Source organism: Branchiostoma lanceolatum, chromosome 16 (genome assembly GCF_035083965.1).
Source record: "Branchiostoma lanceolatum isolate klBraLanc5 chromosome 16, klBraLanc5.hap2, whole genome shotgun sequence".
Classification (NCBI taxonomy): domain Eukaryota; kingdom Metazoa; phylum Chordata; class Leptocardii; order Amphioxiformes; family Branchiostomatidae; genus Branchiostoma; species Branchiostoma lanceolatum.
The window spans coordinates 16,748,559-16,766,121 of record NC_089737.1 but is presented as its reverse complement, the minus strand read 5'-3'; the positions used below and the strand labels follow the sequence as shown (position 1 = coordinate 16,766,121).

Sequence of the window (17,563 nt, the reverse complement as noted above, 5' to 3'; positions counted from 1 at the left end):
AGCTTCTTTGCTTGAAACGGCCAGTGTGCCCTCTAGCACCTTTGGAATGTCTGGTTTCTTCTCCAGGCCAGCAACCATAATCGAAGCCAGATGTGTGCTATGCAGCTCCTTTTATAACGCAAAGGATAACAACACTACTTTTGGCTTATCTAGAACTCCCTTAACTCTAATTTGTGATAACTGTTATGATACAAGTCGTACACAATAGCTACCGTTACTTACGGTTCCTTGTCGTTTTCCGGACGCATAAATGTCCTGTCGTTGTCTGCCTATCACACCACCGTGATCCTCCCGCCAGATTCGTCACCTACCATTGCGTTTATACATTCGGCGTTAAATCCAGCTTCTTCCAACACTACGGGTCCAAGGATAGCCAGCTAATATACAGCGAACTCAGCAGTAAGCTCCACATCTTTCATCCCAGTTAACAAATCCTCGCCTTGCCAGCATTTTCGTATCCCCCTGACTGACTCGGCATCTCTGGTTCTTCTGAACCTTGGAGCATGGAGACGGCGAAGTAGAGCGAGAGGAACAGAGGCCGGCCAACACTTTATCCGTATGGTTTCCTCTCTTGTTTGGAACAGACCGTTGATATGTAAATACGGGCATGTCTGGCATGTGGTAAAGCATTTACCTCCTCATACATGTGTCATAGATGCAAAGGAAAAGTGGATTTGAACGAGTCAATACAAATCACTACGCAAGTGATCAGTCTATAACAGATGTGATTCAGTCATGTATCAATCCGCAACACAACTCAATCTTATATGATCTTAAATCGTCGATTTTTCTGTACCCCTGACCCATTCAAATAAACAAAATGGTTTGATGAGGTCACTGTTCTTATTTCAACACGATATCTGACAACAGTTTCAGGTTTAGAATACTTGTCCGGAGACCAAGGTAAGCGTCAGATTTTAGCAGATCCAGGGATTTGCTGTGGGGATCACATTACAACTTTAATTCTTAGACTTCTCAAAAGCCTTCTATAGGGTGTGCCATAATACCGCCATTACCAAACTTATCAGCATGGCAGCTGGACCGTCGCTCGTCCCTCGGCTCATTGCAATCAGTGTTCTAAACTTGCTCTTACCAAGGAAGTTATAGAGAGACCTATATAACATCAATCACATCAATCACATCAATCACATCTGTTATATAGAGACCTATATAACCTCCATGCTCTTACAAGGCGGGTAAAAACATTCAGAAGATTGTTGCAGCTTTCTGATATCTTTAATCAGATTATCACTGAAGAGAAGAAAACTCTTTCAGCTGGCATTACTGTACATCATTAAACCCCTTACTGTACATCATTAAACCCCTTACTGTACATCATTAAACCCCTTACTGTACATCATTAAACCCCTTACTGTACATCATTAAACCCCTTACTGTACATCATTAAACCCCTTACTGTACATCATTAAACCCCTTACTGTACATCATTAAACCCCTTACTGTACATCATTAAACCCCTTACTGTACATCTACATGCATTACAGACCCTTACTGTACATCTACATGCATTACAGACCCTTACTGTACATCTACATGCATTACAGACCCTTACTGTACATCTACATGCATTACAGACCCTTACTGTACATCTACATGCATTACAGACCCTTACTGTACATCTACATGCATTACAGACCCTTACTGTACATCTACATGCATTACAGACCCTTACTGTACATCTACATGCATTACAGACCCTTACTGCACATCTACATGCATTACAGATCCTTACTGCACATCTACATGCATTACAGATCCTTACTGTACATCTACATGCATTGAAGATAGGTACATGTATGTACAAAACAATCAAAACTTCAAAGGTTTCTGTTTTTGTGCTAATCACCGTCAAGAAAAGTGATCTAGATCAAGGAAGAGGATCACATAATTTGCTGTGGGGATCACGTGATCCAGAGATCTGCTGTGGGGATCAAATGATCCAGGGATCTGCTTTGGGATCACATGATCCAGGAATCTGCTTTTGGGATCACATGATCCAGGGATCTGCTTTGGGATCACATGATCCAGGAATCTGCTGTGGGGATCACATGATCCAGGGATCTGCTGTGGGGATCACGTGATCCAGGGATCTGCTTTGGGATCACATGATCCAGGAATCTGCTGTGGGGATCACATGATCCAGGGATCTGCTGTGGGGATCACGTGATCCAGGGATCTGCTTTGGGATCACATGATCCAGGTATCTGCTTTGGGGATCACAGCCACTTCTTGGCATCCATGAGTTTCTTCGCAACCTGCTCATCGTAGGCTAAAGACGTGGGACTCTTTCCAACCTGCAGACAGAAAACAAAAGGACGGTCAATAACTATAAGAGAAAAAATGCTTTCTCTGCCTTCGTTACTATAAGATTTGTTTTTGTTTGGTCAAATGTGATATTCTTACAGATTCTTTCCTTAAGATATTTTTTCTTGAAAATTTGATTCTACTAATGTCCTTGAAGTTTCTTGGTCTAAGCAAGAAGAAGAAACAATACAGGTACATGCACCATGTATATTACATACAGGTACAGGTACCATGTATTATATACAGGTACATGCACCATGTACTCACCACGTCCCTGGCCTGGACATCCGCCCCCAGAGACAGCAGTTTCTTCACCATGTCGGCATGGCCGCCGCTCGCTGCACCGTGAAGCGCCGTCCAGCCCAGCTGAGATAAACAAAAAAGATTCAAACAAACAAACAAACAACCACCTGCTCTAACCCAACTACGCGCTGCACCGTGAAGTGCCGTCCAGCCCAGCTGAGACAAAAAAAAAAACATCAAACAAACATCAAACATCTAGCTGACCTATCCCAACTACGCGCTGCAGCGTGCAGGGCCGTGCAGCCCAGCTGACACAAAACAAATCTGAAGCAAACATCAAACTAACAAACATCAAACAAACCTGTCCTAACCCCCTGCCCTACCCCCTGCCCTACCCCCCCTGCCATACCCCCCGTCCAATTCACCCTCAGCTCTACCCCCTGTGTACCTTGTCGGCAGAGTTGACGTCTGCGCCGTGAGACAGCAGCAGATCCACGATGTCCATGTGGCCTTTACTGGCCGCCCTCTGCAGAGATGTGAACCCGTCCTGACAACAGAAAACAGACTTGGTTTGCTGGATTCATGATCAGCAGTCTAACATGACCAGCAGTCTAACATGACTAGCAGTCTAACATGACCAGCAGTCTAACATGACCAGCAGTCTAACATGATCAGCAGTCTAACACGACTAGCAGTCTAACATAATCAGCAGTCTAACATGACTAGCAGTCTAACATGACTAGCAGTCTAACACGACTAGCAGTCTAACATGATCAGCAGTCTAACATGACCAGCAGTCTAACATGACCAGCAGTCTAACATGACTAGCAGTCTAACATGACTAGCAGTCTAACATAATCAGCAGTCTAACATGACTAGCAGTCTAACATGATCAGCAGTCTAACATGACCAGCAGTCTAACATGACCAGCAGTCTAACATGATCAGCAGTCTAACACGACTAGCAGTCTAACATAATCAGCAGTCTAACATGACTAGCAGTCTAACATGACTAGCAGTCTAACACGACTAGCAGTCTAACATGATCAGCAGTCTAACATGACCAGCAGTCTAACATGACCAGCAGTCTAACATGATCAGCAGTCTAACATGACTAGCAGTCTAACATAATCAGCAGTCTAACATGACTAGCAGTCTAACATGACTAGCAGTCTAACACGACTAGCAGTCTAACATGATCAGCAGTCTAACATGACCAGCAGTCTAACATGACCAGCAGTCTAACATGATCAGCAGTCTAACATGACCAGCAGTCTAACATGACCAGCAGTCTAACATGACCAGCAGTCTAACATGATCAGCAGTCTAACACGACTAGCAGTCTAACATGATCAGCAGTCTAACATAATCAGCAGTCTAACATGACTAGCAGTCTAACATGATCAGCAGTCTAACATGACTAGCAGTCTAACATGACTAGCAGTCTAACACGACTAGCAGTCTAACATGATCAGCAGTCTAACATGACCAGCAGTCTAACATGACCAGCAGTCTAACATGATCAGCAGTCTAACATAATCAGCAGTCTAACATGACTAGCAGTCTAACATGATCAGCAGTCTAACATGATCAGCAGTCTAACATGATCAGCAGTCTAACATGCAATCCTGCACAACTCGGTTCGCAGGATTCATGATCAGCAGTCTAACATGCAATCCTGCACAACTCGGTTTGCTGGATTCATGATCAGCAGTCTAACATGCAATCCTGCACAACTCGGTTTGCAGGATTCATGATCAGCAGTCTAACATGCAATCCTGAGAACTCGGTTTGCAGGATTCATGATCAGCAGTCTAACATGCAATCCTGCACAACTCGGTTTGCAGGATTCATGATCAGCAGTCTAACATGCAATCCTGGACAAGTCGGTTACTTTGGGGTTGGGGGTTAAGGGCTAATGGTTAAGGTTGAGGAGCAGAGAAAATACTTATGCTGTCTTGCAGGTTGAGCTAGGGGTTAAAGGTTATGGTTTAAGGGTTAAAATTAGGGAGCAGAGGGAGTCCTTATACCCTGTCTCGTAGGTTGGGTTAGGGGTTGAAGGTTTGGGGTTCAGGGTTAGGGGTTAAGATAAAGGAGCAGAAGAAATCCTTACCACGGCTCAAAGGCTGGGTTAGGGGTGAAGGGTTATGGTTCAAGGGTTAGGGGTTAAGGTTACGGAACAGAGGCAATATTTACCCCGTCTCGCAGGTTGATGTCTGCCTTTCCTTTCACCAACTCATGGACGATGTACAGGTAGCCTCTACTGCAGGCTCTGTGGAGGCTGGTCCAGCCGTTCTACAGACACAGGATAATCATTAGAGGTAGCCTCTACTGCAGGCTCTGTGGAGGCTGGTCCAGCCGTTCTACAGACACAGGATAAACATTAGAGATAGCCTCTACTGCAGGCTCTGTAGAGGCTGGTCCAGCCGTTCTACAGACACAGGATAATCATTAGAGGTAGCCTCTACTGCAGGCTCTGTGGAGGCTGGTCCAGCCGTTCTACAGACACAGGATAAACATTAGAGATAGCCTCTACTGCAGGCTCTGTGGAGGCTGGTCCAGCCGTTCTACAGACACAGGATAAACATTAGAGATAGCCTCTACTGCAGGCTCTGTAGAGGCTGGTCCAGCCGTTCTACAGACACAGGATAATCATTAGAGGTAGCCTCTACTGCAGGCTCTGTGGAGGCTGGTCCAGCCGTTCTACAGACACAGGATAAACATTAGAGATAGCCTCTACTGCAGGCTCTGTAGAGGCTGGTCCAGCCGTTCTACAGAAACAGGATAAACACTAGAGATAGCCTCTACTGCAGGCTCTGTGGAGGCTTGAGCCGAATTTTAGGAAATGCTACACAAAGACAAAGATGGCGGGCAGTTCTGTTAAACTTGCCCTGTACATGTTGGCGGGCTGCGGGCCAATTTCTGTGCGTTTTTATCAGGCATTTTAATATATGACATTATAAACCCAACCTTGTCTGTCAGCCATTTCAGACACTATGACCTATGACACTATGACCTATGACATTATAAACCCAACCTTGTCTATCAGCCATTTCAGAGACACTATGACATTATAAACCCAACCTTGTGTCAGCGATTTCAGAGACACTATGACCTATGACAATACGACCTATGACACTATGACCTATGACACTATGACCTATGACATTATAAACCCAACCTTGTCTATCAGCCATCCCGCCCACCCGGTGACCACTGACCTATGACATTATAAACCCAACCTTATCTATCAGCCATTTCAGAGACATACGACCTATGACACTATGACCTATGACACTATGACCTACGACATTATAAACCCGACCATGTCTATCAGCCATCCCGCCCACCCGGTGAGCTCTGACTTATGACATTATAAACCAACCTTGTCTGTCGCGTTGATGTCGACTCCCAGCTGGCAGAGGAACTCCACGACTCGGTGGTGCGCCTTCAGCGTGGCCATGTGCAGCGCCGTGTAACCGTACTAAAAATACATGCAAAAAACTGTAACCGTACTAAAAATACATGCAAAAATCTGTAACCGTACTAAAAATACATGCAAAAATCTGTAACCGTACTAAAAATACATGCAAAAAACTGTAACCGTACTAAAAATACATGCAAAAATCTGTAACCGTACTAAAAATACATGCAAAAATCTGTAACCGTACTAGAAATACATGCAAAAAACTGTAACCGTACTAAAAATACATGCAAAAATCTGTAACCGTACTAAAAATACATGCAAAAATCTGTAACCGTACTAAAAATACATGCAAAAATCTGTAACCGTACTAAAAATACATGCAAAAATCTGTAACCGTACTAAAAATACATGCAAAAATCTGTAACCGTACTAAAAATACATGCAAAAATCTGTAACCGTACCAAAAATACATGCAAAAAACTGTAACCGTACTAAAAATACATGCAAAAAACTGTAACCGTACCAAAAATACATGCAAAAATCTGTGACCGTACTAAAAATACATGCAAAAATCTGTAACCGTACTAAAAATACATGCAAAAAACTGTAACCGTACTAAAAATACATGCAAAAATCTGTAACCGTACTAAAAATACATGCAAAAATCTGTAACCGTACTAAAAATACATGCAAAAATCTGTAACCGTACTAAAAATACATGCAAAAATCTGTAACCGTACTGGAAATACATGCAAAAATCTGTAACCGTACTGGAAATACAAGCAATAAAACAGTAACATACTGGAAATACAAGCAATAATACAGTACTCAAACAAGCAGGGGGAATATAATAAACATGTAAAACATGTAACCATACTGGAGGGAAACATTACCTTGTCCTTGACGTTCATGTCGCCCCCTTACCTTATCCCCGATGTCGCCCCCTTACCTTGTCCTTGACGTTCATGTCGCCCCCTTACCTTATCCCCGATGTCGCCCCCTTACCTTGTCCTTGACGTTCATGTCGCCCCCTTACCTTATCCCCGATGTCGCCCCCTTACCTTGTCCTTGACGTTCATGTCGCCCCCTTACCTTATCCCCGATGTCGCCCCCTTACCTTGTCCTTGACGTTCATGTCGCCTCTTACGTTATCCCCGATGTCGCCCCCTTACCTTGTCCTTGACGTTCATGTCGCCCCCTTACCTTGTCCTTGACGTTCATGTCGCCCCCTTACCTTATCCCCGATGTCGCCCCCTTACCTTGTCCTTGACGTTCATGTCGCCCCCTTACCTTATCCCTGATGTCGCCCCCTTACCTTATCCCCGATGTCGCCCCCTTACCTTGTCCTTGACGTTCATGTCGCCCCCTTACCTTATCCCCGATGTCGCCCCCTTACCTTGTCCTTGACGTTCATGTCGCCCCCTTACCTTATCCCCGATGTCGCCCCCTTACCTTGTCCTTGACGTTCATGTCGCCCCCTTACCTTATCCCTGATGTCGCCCCCTTACCTTATCCCCGATGTCGCCCCCTTACCTTGTCCTTGACGTTCATGTCGCCCCCTTACCTTATCCCCGATGTCGCCCCCTTACCTTGTCCTTGACGTTCATGTCGCCCCCTTACCTTGTCCTTGACGTTCATGTCGCCCCCTTACCTTATCCCCGATGTCGCCCCCTTACCTTGTCCTTGACGTTCATGTCGCCCCCTTACCTTATCCCTGATGTCGCCCCCTTACCTTATCCCTGATGTCGCCCCCTTACCTTATCCCCGATGTCGCCCCCTTACCTTGTCCTTGACGTTCATGTCGCCCCCTTACCTTGTCCTTGACGTTCATGTCGCCCCCCTTCTCCTTGTACTCCAGAACCCTGTTCAGATCCCCCCTCCGAGCGCCGGAAAACAGCATCTCAGGGTCAACCTGGGGAGGGGGGGGCAGGTATGGGATGGAAGAGTCAGACAACATCTTTCCTCACATCTTACAGCATTCTTTAAATCTTACAGCATTCCTCACATCTTACAGCGCTCCTCACATCTTACAGGGCTCCTCACATCTTACAGCGTTCCTCACACCTTACAGCATTCCTCACATCTAACAGCATTCTTTAAATCTTACAGCATTCCTCACATCTTACAGCGCTCCTCACATCTTACAGTGCTCCTTTCATCTTACAGGGCTCCTCACATTATGTACCCGTGGGGTGAGGGAGGTTCATTACGTACCAGTGGGGGTGGGGGGGTTCATTACGTACCGGTGGGGGTGGGGGTGGTTCAGGCTCCCCCTCCTCCTGCAGCGGTGGAGCGTCCCCATCCATGTAACCCGAGTCCTCCGAGCTGGAGATCGTCGCCAGGCTCTGCTTCGATTCGCTCTTCTTTATGGGGGTCGCGGGCATCTCCTGTAAGGGTCAGAGGTTAGAGGTTATGGAGGTCACCGGCGTCTCCTGCAACGTTCGGAGGTTACAGATTATGGGGGTTATTGGCATCTCCTGCAAGGGTCAAGCAGTAGAACAGTGAGGCCTTTAACGCTCAACCTGCCGTGGGCAACAGCGACAGTAACTGTGTGAGTACTGACCTTGATGGCACATCGGTATCCTACTGACCTTGACCCTACTGATCTTGATTACCGTACACTACTGACCTTGATGGTTGTACCCTAATTTCCTTGACCCCACTGACCTTGATGGCACGGCCATACCCCCCGCCAGCGTTGTACAGGAGGATCACGACCTTGGTGTGGTTCTTCTCCTCCGCAAGGTCAAGGGGCGTCCGGAACTCCTGAGGATTGAGGAATCACTGGTTACTGACAGTCATGGGTCAGGGGTCAGGGGTTACTGGGAGTCGTAAACTCCTGGGGATTGAGGAATCACTCAGGTTACTGAGAGTCATGGGTCAGGGGTCAGGGGTTACTGAGAGTCATGAACTCCCGGGGATTGAGGAATCACCGAGTACTGAGAGGTACGTGTTGTCATGGAAATAAAGCTAAGGTCTACTAAGTCTTTACAGGTGTACAGGAATTCCAAGACACCTTAAAAAGTGAGTAACTCACGCGTAGGTCCTTGGCGTTGACATTGGCTCCGGCCTTGAGCAGATTCTGCACGACGGGAGCGAAACCGCGGTCAGCCGCGTGGTGCAGCGCTGTGAAGCCCGACTGGAGCCAGCGAGGGAGAGAGACAAAAAACGGGTCAGAAACGTTAACGATCTGTTTAACTTTCTGTGGAAATCTGTTTACACTGATTCAGAAGTGTTGGGAACATTGGGTCTGGCCCAGTTGTCATGGCAATGGCTCTCCATAAAGGTAATGTCACAGCAGAAGTGTTATCAGTAGAGTAGAGTAGAGTAGAGTAGGGTGGGTCAGGTAGGACTGTTCCAGTTTAGACCGCTCTTCATTGTTACCACGACTACCATTTTTTCTCCAAAGAGCGTTACTGGGGCACTTTTCCCTCATCCTCAAGGGAGCAGATTCTGATGCTGAGAGGTCATGTTGGCACAGTCTTCTGTAATTTCCCTCCTCAAGAAGCCTTAAAACAGCCGACTTTAACTCAGAATTCTAAACCTCCCCCCGCTTCAGAGCTGGGCTCTCTCACACCCATGCAATTTTTTTCTGCAAAAACGCCAAGTTACCTACCATATCGCTGTTATTGAGAAACGAGCGGGCGTGTTGCCATGGTTACCTACCATATCGCTGTCATTGAGAAGCGAGCGGGAGCAGGCCTTGGCGAGGGTTTCCACAGCGACGTCCCGCCCTGCGATGGCTGCCAGGTGCATCGGCAGGCGACCCTCCTGAGGGTAAAGGTCAGAAGTCGGTCATTCATGCACAAGTTTCGTGAAAGGTCGCACAGACAGACTGAGGTAGTTCCTACAGCATGTTTCTTTCACTCTCACTGCATGACCGACTAAACATAATTTCTGACTTTGGCAGATGTTTCACCTTGATTTTTGACCTTGACAGATATCAAACCATAGTTCCTGACCTTGGCAGATGTTTAACCTTAATTTCTGACCTTGGCAGATGTTTAACCTTAATTTTGACCTTGGCAGATGATTAACCATAATTTCTGACCTTGGCAGATGTTAAACCTTGATTTCTGACCTTGTCGCGCATGTTGACAGACGACCCGTTCTTCAGCAGTGCCTCAGCAATCCCAGCATGCCCCTGTTCTGCAGCCATGTGCAGCGCAGTTTTTTTCTGCAGGGATTAAAATTTAACAAAAAAAGATAAACATCAGATATTCTTCAAGACTCTGAGGTTATTAATAAAGGTTATTATTATGATTACTATTATATGAAGGTTATCATTATTACATTATTATTATTAAAAGCTCCCTACCGTTTGGTCGATGCTGAAGACGTCTGCACCAGCCTTCAGCAGTTCTTGTTACTTATAAAAGCTCCTTACCGTTTGGTCGATGCTGAAGACGTCTGCACCAGCCTTCAGCAGTTCTTGTTACTTAAAAAAGCTCCTTACCGTTTGGTCGATGCTGAAGACGTCTGCACCAGCCTTCAGCAGTTCTTGTTACTTATAAAAGCTCCTTACCGTTTGGTCGATGCTGAAGACGTCTGCACCAGCCTTCAGCAGTTCTTGTTACTTAAAAAAGCTCCTTACCGTTTGGTCGATGCTGAAGACGTCTCAACCAGCCTTCAGCAGTTCTTGTTACTTATAAAAGCTCCTTACCGTTTGGTCCATGCTGAAGACGTCTGCGCCAGCCTTCAGCAGTTCTTGTGACTTATAAAAGCTCCTTACCGTTTGGTCGATGCTGAAGACGTCTGCGCCAGCCTCCAGCAGTTCTTGTGACTTATAAAAGCTCCTTACCGTTTGGTCGATGCTGAAGACGTCTGCGCCAGCCTCCAGCAGTTCTTGTTACTTATAAAAGCTCCTTACCGTTTGGTCGATGCTGAAGACGTCTGCACCAGCCTTCAGCAGTTCTTGTTACTTATAAAAGATCCTTACCGTTTGGTCGATGCTGAAGACATCTGCGCCAGCCTTCAGCAGTTCCTGTGACACGCCGAGGTGACCTTTGTGACACGCCCAGTGGAGCGCAGTCCAGCCAGCCTGGATAAACAAACAAACAAACGAACAGGGAAAGATTAAGGATAACATCTCATATCACGACAAACAAGGTAATATGGATGAAAGAGATAGCCTGGAATCCAAACCTATTATAGCTCCCGAGTCTCTCTCCGATTTGCGGAGAGAGACTCGGGAGCTATAATAGGTTTGGGTTCCAGGCTATGAAAGAGATGGGCAAACAGGGCTGAACGGGTTTCCTAGCAGCTGAGAAAAAGCAAACATTTCAGTGTCTTATCATTTCTGTGCTGTTTGAACAGGCTGGGGTTGATGCTCATGTCAAAGGTGAAATGTGACTCACCGCGTCCTTTGACCCAAGGTCGCAGCCGGAGGTCAGCAGCAGCCTGACCATCTGAAGGTCACCTTCCTTCGCGGCCTGGATGATGCCCTCGGCCAGCGTGTGCCCAAGGTCGGGGCTGACTGACCTCTGCTCGACCTTCTGCTTCTCGACCTTGGGCTCCTGCGTTTCTGTTCTCATGAAGGACTGCGTTTCGACCTTGGCCTGCGTCTCGGCAGCCATCTCCAAGGTCGAAAGAAACTCCTCGTAATCCTGCTTCCAGCTCTGCTCCTCCTGCTCAGCATCCTGGGTAGGTCAGAGGGCAAGGTTCATCATTATTAAGAACCCCTCAGGTCATGCTGCCCTTAAACTTAAACTTTGTTGTTGGCCAGACGGCAGTTTAATGGGCAGCAGCCTGCAGCACAGTTACTGATCGATCCTCAACTTCCCGGCTATATCAAAGGTAATCACCTCCAGCACGGTTACTGATCGAACCTCAACTTTCCGGCTATATCAAAGGTAATCACCTCCAGCATGGTAACTGATCGATCCTCAACTTCCCGGCTATATCAAAGGTAATCTATTTTCAGGAATACTTTTCCTCAGAAAGCTAGTCCCAAATTACAAGTTATCAAGGAGAGGTTTTGTCCCTGGGGCCCCACCTAACTTTACCCCCACCAATCTGCCCTCCCCTGTACCCCCCCCCCCCGTACCCTCTGTACCCCCTTCAGTACCCCCCTTACCCGCAGCAGTCCCATGAGCCTCTGCTCCTCCTCCCCTGACAGAGTTTTCTGTGTGCGGACCAGACTGAGCTGCCTGTGCAGCGCCCGGACTCGCGCACCGGCCGCCAGGAACGAGTCCTTCTTGTCATCCGTCACCAAACCTGCCAAGGGAAACAGCTTCAGCTTACAGACACACAAACAAACAAACAAACAAACAAACAGGCCGCCAGGTACGAGTCCTTCTTGTCATCTGTCACCAAACCTGCCAAGGGAAACAGCTTCAGCTTACAGACACACAAACAAACAAACAAACAAACAAACAAACAAACAGGCCGACAGGTACAAGTCCTTCTTGTCTTCTGTCACCAAACCTGCCAAGGGAAACAGCTTCAGCTTACAGACACACAAACAAACAAACAAACAAACAAACAGGCCGACAGGTACGAGTCCTTCTTGTCTTCTGTCACCAAACCTGCCAAGGGAAACAGCTTCAGCTTACAGACACACAAACAAACAAACAAACAAACAGGCCGACAGGTACGAGTCCTTCTTGTCATCCGTCACAAGACCTGTGAAATGGAAACAGCACATAGAGTTTATCTTACAGACCTCTCTCTAACCCAAACTTACCTCTGCAGCGCCCTGCACTTATCCGTCACCAAACCTGCCCAGGGAAACAACTCCGTCATACACATTACTTCTTCTCCACTTGTAATAGGCAGAATCGACGTCCAGACAGACATGAGGAACTTACAGTTGTGCAGACGACTTGTCAGGCGGAATCTACGTCCAGACATAGTACATTACAGGTGTGCATGTACCTGCATAAGCTACGCCCAGACAGACATAAAGTTGAGGATGAAAGCAGTGCTTTCAGAAACTGCAGCTCTAAGAGAAAGTGTTTCCCACCTGCGTTGGTCTTGATGCTGGGCAGGATGAGGGGCCTCCTGCCCTGTGATTGGTCAGGAGTGATGAGGTTGAGTGACTGCAGGGCCTCAGGATGGACCAATGGCGGGTAGAGCTTGTGGGGGACCTCCACCGAGGCCGCTCGAGGGGGGGCTGCGGACACAGAGAAAAGTCAGGGCGTGTCAGTCATACCCCATGCGATTGGTGGAAGTAAAGGGGTGTGTCATTCATACTCACTTGCTATTGGTGGGAGGAAAGGGGCATGTCATTCATACTCACCAGTGATTGGTGAGAGTGTCAGACAGATACCAGCCTGCGATTGGTGGGAGTGAGAGATACTGAGCTGTGATTGGTGGGAGCAGCAGCGATGCTAACCTGTGATTGGTGGGAGCAGCAGCGATGCTAACCTGTGATTGGTGGGAGCAGCAGCGATACTGACCTGTGATTGGTAGGAGCAGTAGAGATGCTGACCTGTGATTGGTGGGAGCAGCAGCAATACTGACCTGTGATTGGTGGGAGCAGCAGCAATACTGACCTGTGATTGGTGGGAGCAGTAGAGATGCTGACCTGTGATTGGTGGGAGCAGTAGAGATGCTGACCTGTGATTGGTGGGAGCAGTAGCAATACTGACCTGTGATTGGTGGGAGCAGTAGAGATGCTGACCTGTGATTGGTGGGAGCAGTAGCAATACTGACCTGTGATTGGTGGGAGCAGTAGAGATGCTGACCTGTGATTGGTGGGAGTGAGAGATACTGACCTGTGATTGGTGGGAGCAGCAGCGTGGTGTCGGCGCAGTTTTCCCGCTGTACGGCCGTTATTCCCGCCAGTTTGAGCGCGTCGCGCCGGTTGGCGGCCTCGGCCTGCAGCTGTTCGGCGCAGAAGGTCGGTACGAGGAATGTGACCTCTACACCGCGACCCACGGGCGTCCATGTTCGGTAGAACACGTCCGCCGTGGGCGTGGCTGTTGCTAGGAGATTACCCAGAGTTCCACGTACCATCTCCATGGTGCCGGTGGAAAGGTGAGAGGTCGGGTGAGCCAGCTGCACTGTGATTGGTTCATAACCTGACACACAGGGTCAGAGATCAAAGTTCAGTAGGTTATAGCCATATGGAGGTCACAAAACAAAACAACTTCCTGACTTATATCAATGCATATTGATGTATTCATCCAAAGCTACAAGATTCTGAAAAAAAAACCATGATTCTGCTTCTGCTCCATTTGTAAGAACAGTTCACTCACTATTGCTATGACTCATATTTAAAGGTCATTAACTTATTTTGCACCTATTTCTCCTACAACCCCCATCCCCAACCCAGTCTGAGGTCACCAAACCAAAACATGGAAACTCATGACCTAACACCCCCTTACTATCACCCGCAAACCCCCTACCTCAGCAGTTACCCCCTCCCTTACCTGACACCCCCCTACCTCAGCAGTAGTCCCCTCCCTTACCTGCGACCTTGAGTTCCACGACCTTGTCTCTGGGCAGCAGCGTCTCCCGACCTTCCTCGTACTTCTCCACGTATGGCAGCAGGTCGGCCTTCCCAGCATCCCTCAGCAGGCGCTTCAGGAAGGTCGCGTTGTTCTGGTTGAAGAAGCCCTTGTCCACCAGCGTCTTGAACAGCTCCCGAGACGTCTTGATGCCGTTCAGCGCCTTTCTCGGGAGGTGGTTCCTGCAGCCCAGCTTCATCTTCTGCAAGTCCTGCGGAGAGATGTTGTTGGCAAGGTCGCGGATCAAGGGCAGGAGGGGTGTCTTGCCTTGTGGCATGGTTCTGTCCTTGGATTGACCTCAAGTCTCTTAGATAAAGACTTCAGTTGTCAGTGTTTAAGTCTGATCGATAACGACGTTGATACTCAGTCTTGGTCTCCTGTAGAACTGACTCTCACTTGTAGTAAAGCTGACATGTTCTAGAGGTGGATTTGACCTGGAAAATTGTCTTTGCCAGGTTTCAGGAACATCCAAACTGCAAGGTCGTCTGTTCAGACTTCAAGGTCGTCTGTGATCCGCACGGTGCTGGACACATGGGAAGAACACTCTCTCATCGTTGCCATGACAACACTGGATCAGGAAGGAGGCACTCTCCTGAGGAGGTGGATAGAAGGGTCAGAGGTCAGGTCCCCCATTACATATGTCTGCACCCCATTAAATATCTCTGCACCCCATTAAATATCTCTGCACCCCATTAAATATCTCTGCACCCCATTAAATATCTCTGCACCACAATTCACAATAATACTGTGTCTAGACTCTAAGCAATGCCTTTGTAGAGAATCACTGGTGATTGACAAGTGCTTGTTTAAATAACACCAGGTCCTGGCATTATCAGGAAACATACACTTTTGGTTACATTATCTTTTCATGTTGCCTGTACCAATAAAGATGAAATAGTTGTTAAAGCCGTCTGCTTCATGTTTGACTGTCATTTCCCCCACACAAATGTTGCAGTAGAACAGACTGAAATATCAGAGATATCCGTGGGCGAATTTTTCTGCCGTATGGGTGGTAAAAATATTTCTTTACCGGGGCAACAATAAAATAATGCCGGGCTAAAAACCTTCTTCCAGCAGCAGCCAGTCTGGCGGCAGGTTTGCTGAAAGCTTCCAGCTTCTAACAATCTGTATGAGATTCAGAATCACAGGAGGCAGAAACTCACCCAGCAGCGAGGAAGGTCCTTGTAACGCCCTAATCTTCAGGTGCAGAAATCCTGGAGTAAACTTTCTACACCTGCCACAGCTGGGCTCAGGTGTGTTGGTGCAGAACAGCAGGTGGGCTTAGGTAGTAACAGGTGTGGTCCACAGGTTGTTACAAATGTGTCGATAGTCGTGAAGTGTTGCTACAGATGTGTCGATAGTCGTGAAGTGTTGCTACAGATGTGTCGATAGCAGTGAAGTGCTGTGCAAACCGTGCCAGCTAAGTTTGTCTCGCTAGCGTGTGCCTCGCTACGCCCTCGCAACCAAACAAAAGCGACACGCCGATCAGCCGCGAACCCTGACCACTCACGACACCCGATCCCCCCGAATAGCCTTCACTCTAGCAACGCCGGTGTCGTGTTACCGGGGAGGGGATCAGATTGCACTTCATGGTGAGTTTATCTAAGCCCAAAGTAAACTCCGTCGGCTTGTTTGGCAGGACTGTGTGGGTGAACCTGGCGGGCCGACCTGAGGTCGGGGCGATTAAGGATTGCAGCTAATGAAATGTTTCTGTTGCCGGAGTCGGAGGCATGCCGGCATTGGCCACGGTTATTCACCCGTTGCCACGGTGATTCACGTGCACCCGACCGTGGTGCCGTGGATGGATAATGTTACCTGTGTTTATATTTAGCCTCAAACAGACGTGAAATAAATGGAAACATCGGTCATGGTTCGGGTCGTTACGAGAGCTTAATGTTCCTGAAGTTATTATTTACATGTCAACACAGACTTCCCCTGGACACACACTGGACATGGCCGCCTGGGCTTACGTTTCACAGACAGAACTTTCTATTGAACATCGGGCCAAACTTAGGATTCACATGGTTTTTGGAATGACTGAAGAGAATTATTAGCCCAGAACAAAAAGCAAAACAATGCAAAGGATGATTCATAAACAAACCATGAATCATCATTAATTTGTCTTGAACGAAACATTTGTATTTGAAAGTGATTTTTTTAAAGAAAATTGCCCTCTATTTTGGCGCATTGCGACTGAGCCCAGCTATGCTGGTGCCTAGCTACCCTGAGCACACTGAAGGGTGCCCGGGGTTGTGCCTAGTTATCCTGGGTACACCCTCCACAGTCAACACTGGAGGGTGCCCGGGGTTGTGCCTAGTTATCCTGGGTACACCCTCCACAGTCAACACTGGAGGGTGCCCGGGGTTGTGCCTAGTTATCCTGGGTACACCCTCCACAGACAACACTGGAGGGTGCCCAGGTTTGTGCCTAGTTATCCTGGGTACACCCTCCACAGACAACACTGAAGGGTGCCCGGGGTTGTGCCTAGTTATTCTGGGTACACCCTCCACAGTCAACACTGGAGGGTGCCCGGGGTTGTGCCTAGTTATCCTGGGTACACCCTCCACAGTCAACACTGGAGGGTGCCCGGGGTTGTGCCTAGTTATCCTGGGTACACCCTCCACAGACAACACTGGAGGGTGCCCGGGGTTGTGCCTAGTTATTCTGGGTACACCCTCCACAGTCAACACTGGAGGGTGCCCGGGGTTTGTGCCTACAAAATGTAGTTATCCTAGCTTGTCACTAGTTACCCAGAAACTAGAAAACAACTCAGACAAGACAAACTCAGAGCTTTTCCCTCGTTAAACAATGATAATATATTGTTATCCAAGCATCACTTAAATAAACAGTATAGTCATGACATTCATGATAAGTTCTTATGATCGTAGCAAAAACAGTTTTTCTGACACAAAACTTATTAATGTCTTAATAACTAAAGCATCTAAAATATACACAAAACCGTAACCAAAATAAACAGATAAACACCACGATTATTGCAGCATTAAGATTAGGATGATACAGCAGCTGATTTATGGGTATTCAGAGAAAAACTTAGTAACCTAAAATCCTAACAGAACACTTCAGTTTGTTCCCTGTTCATTGCAATTTCCCAGAGT

General features: G+C 47.5%; 1 protein-coding gene across 3 annotated transcripts; it reads right to left on the bottom strand.

Annotated features, from left to right (window-relative positions):
• Positions 1–400: 400 nt before the first annotated feature.
• Positions 401–16,094, bottom strand: LOC136421809 (serine/threonine-protein phosphatase 6 regulatory ankyrin repeat subunit A-like). 3 transcript variants are annotated; one of them, XM_066409373.1, is made up of 18 exons: positions 15,611–16,094; positions 14,409–15,039; positions 13,713–14,018; positions 12,959–13,108; positions 12,071–12,210; positions 11,352–11,633; positions 10,934–11,035; positions 10,076–10,171; positions 9,661–9,765; positions 9,032–9,133; positions 8,662–8,760; positions 8,238–8,381; positions 7,808–7,906; positions 5,953–6,051; positions 4,764–4,862; positions 3,017–3,115; positions 2,593–2,691; positions 401–2,315 (listed from the first exon to the last, which is right to left on the bottom strand). In XM_066409373.1, the coding sequence occupies exons 2-18, from the start codon at positions 14,722–14,724 to the stop codon at positions 2,238–2,240; spliced, it is 2,415 nt and encodes an 804-aa protein (XP_066265470.1). In that variant the 5' UTR covers positions 14,725–15,039; positions 15,611–16,094; the 3' UTR covers positions 401–2,237. The 3 variants fall into 3 exon arrangements, with proteins under 3 accessions (XP_066265470.1, XP_066265471.1, XP_066265472.1); XM_066409374.1 differs by lacking the exons at positions 401–2,315; positions 2,593–2,691; positions 3,017–3,115; positions 4,764–4,862 and adding an exon at positions 4,870–5,270; XM_066409375.1 differs by lacking the exons at positions 401–2,315; positions 2,593–2,691; positions 3,017–3,115; positions 4,764–4,862 and adding an exon at positions 5,278–5,338.
• Positions 16,095–17,563: the final 1,469 nt, after the last annotated feature.

What these genes read in the sequence shown, in the direction of transcription:
- LOC136421809 (XM_066409373.1), bottom strand. Translation starts at nt 14,724, where the DNA reads ATGCCACAAGGCAAGACACCCCTCCTGCCCTTGATCCGCGACCTTGCC. An exon ending in CGTGGAACTCAAGGTCGCAG is followed by an intron (nt 14,019 to 14,408) that starts GTAAGGGAGGGG and finishes CCTGTGTGTCAG; the next exon opens with GTTATGAACCAATCACAGTG. An exon ending in CTGTCAACATGCGCGACAAG is followed by an intron (nt 9,766 to 10,075) that starts GTCAGAAATCAA and finishes CTTTACCCTCAG; the next exon opens with GAGGGTCGCCTGCCGATGCA.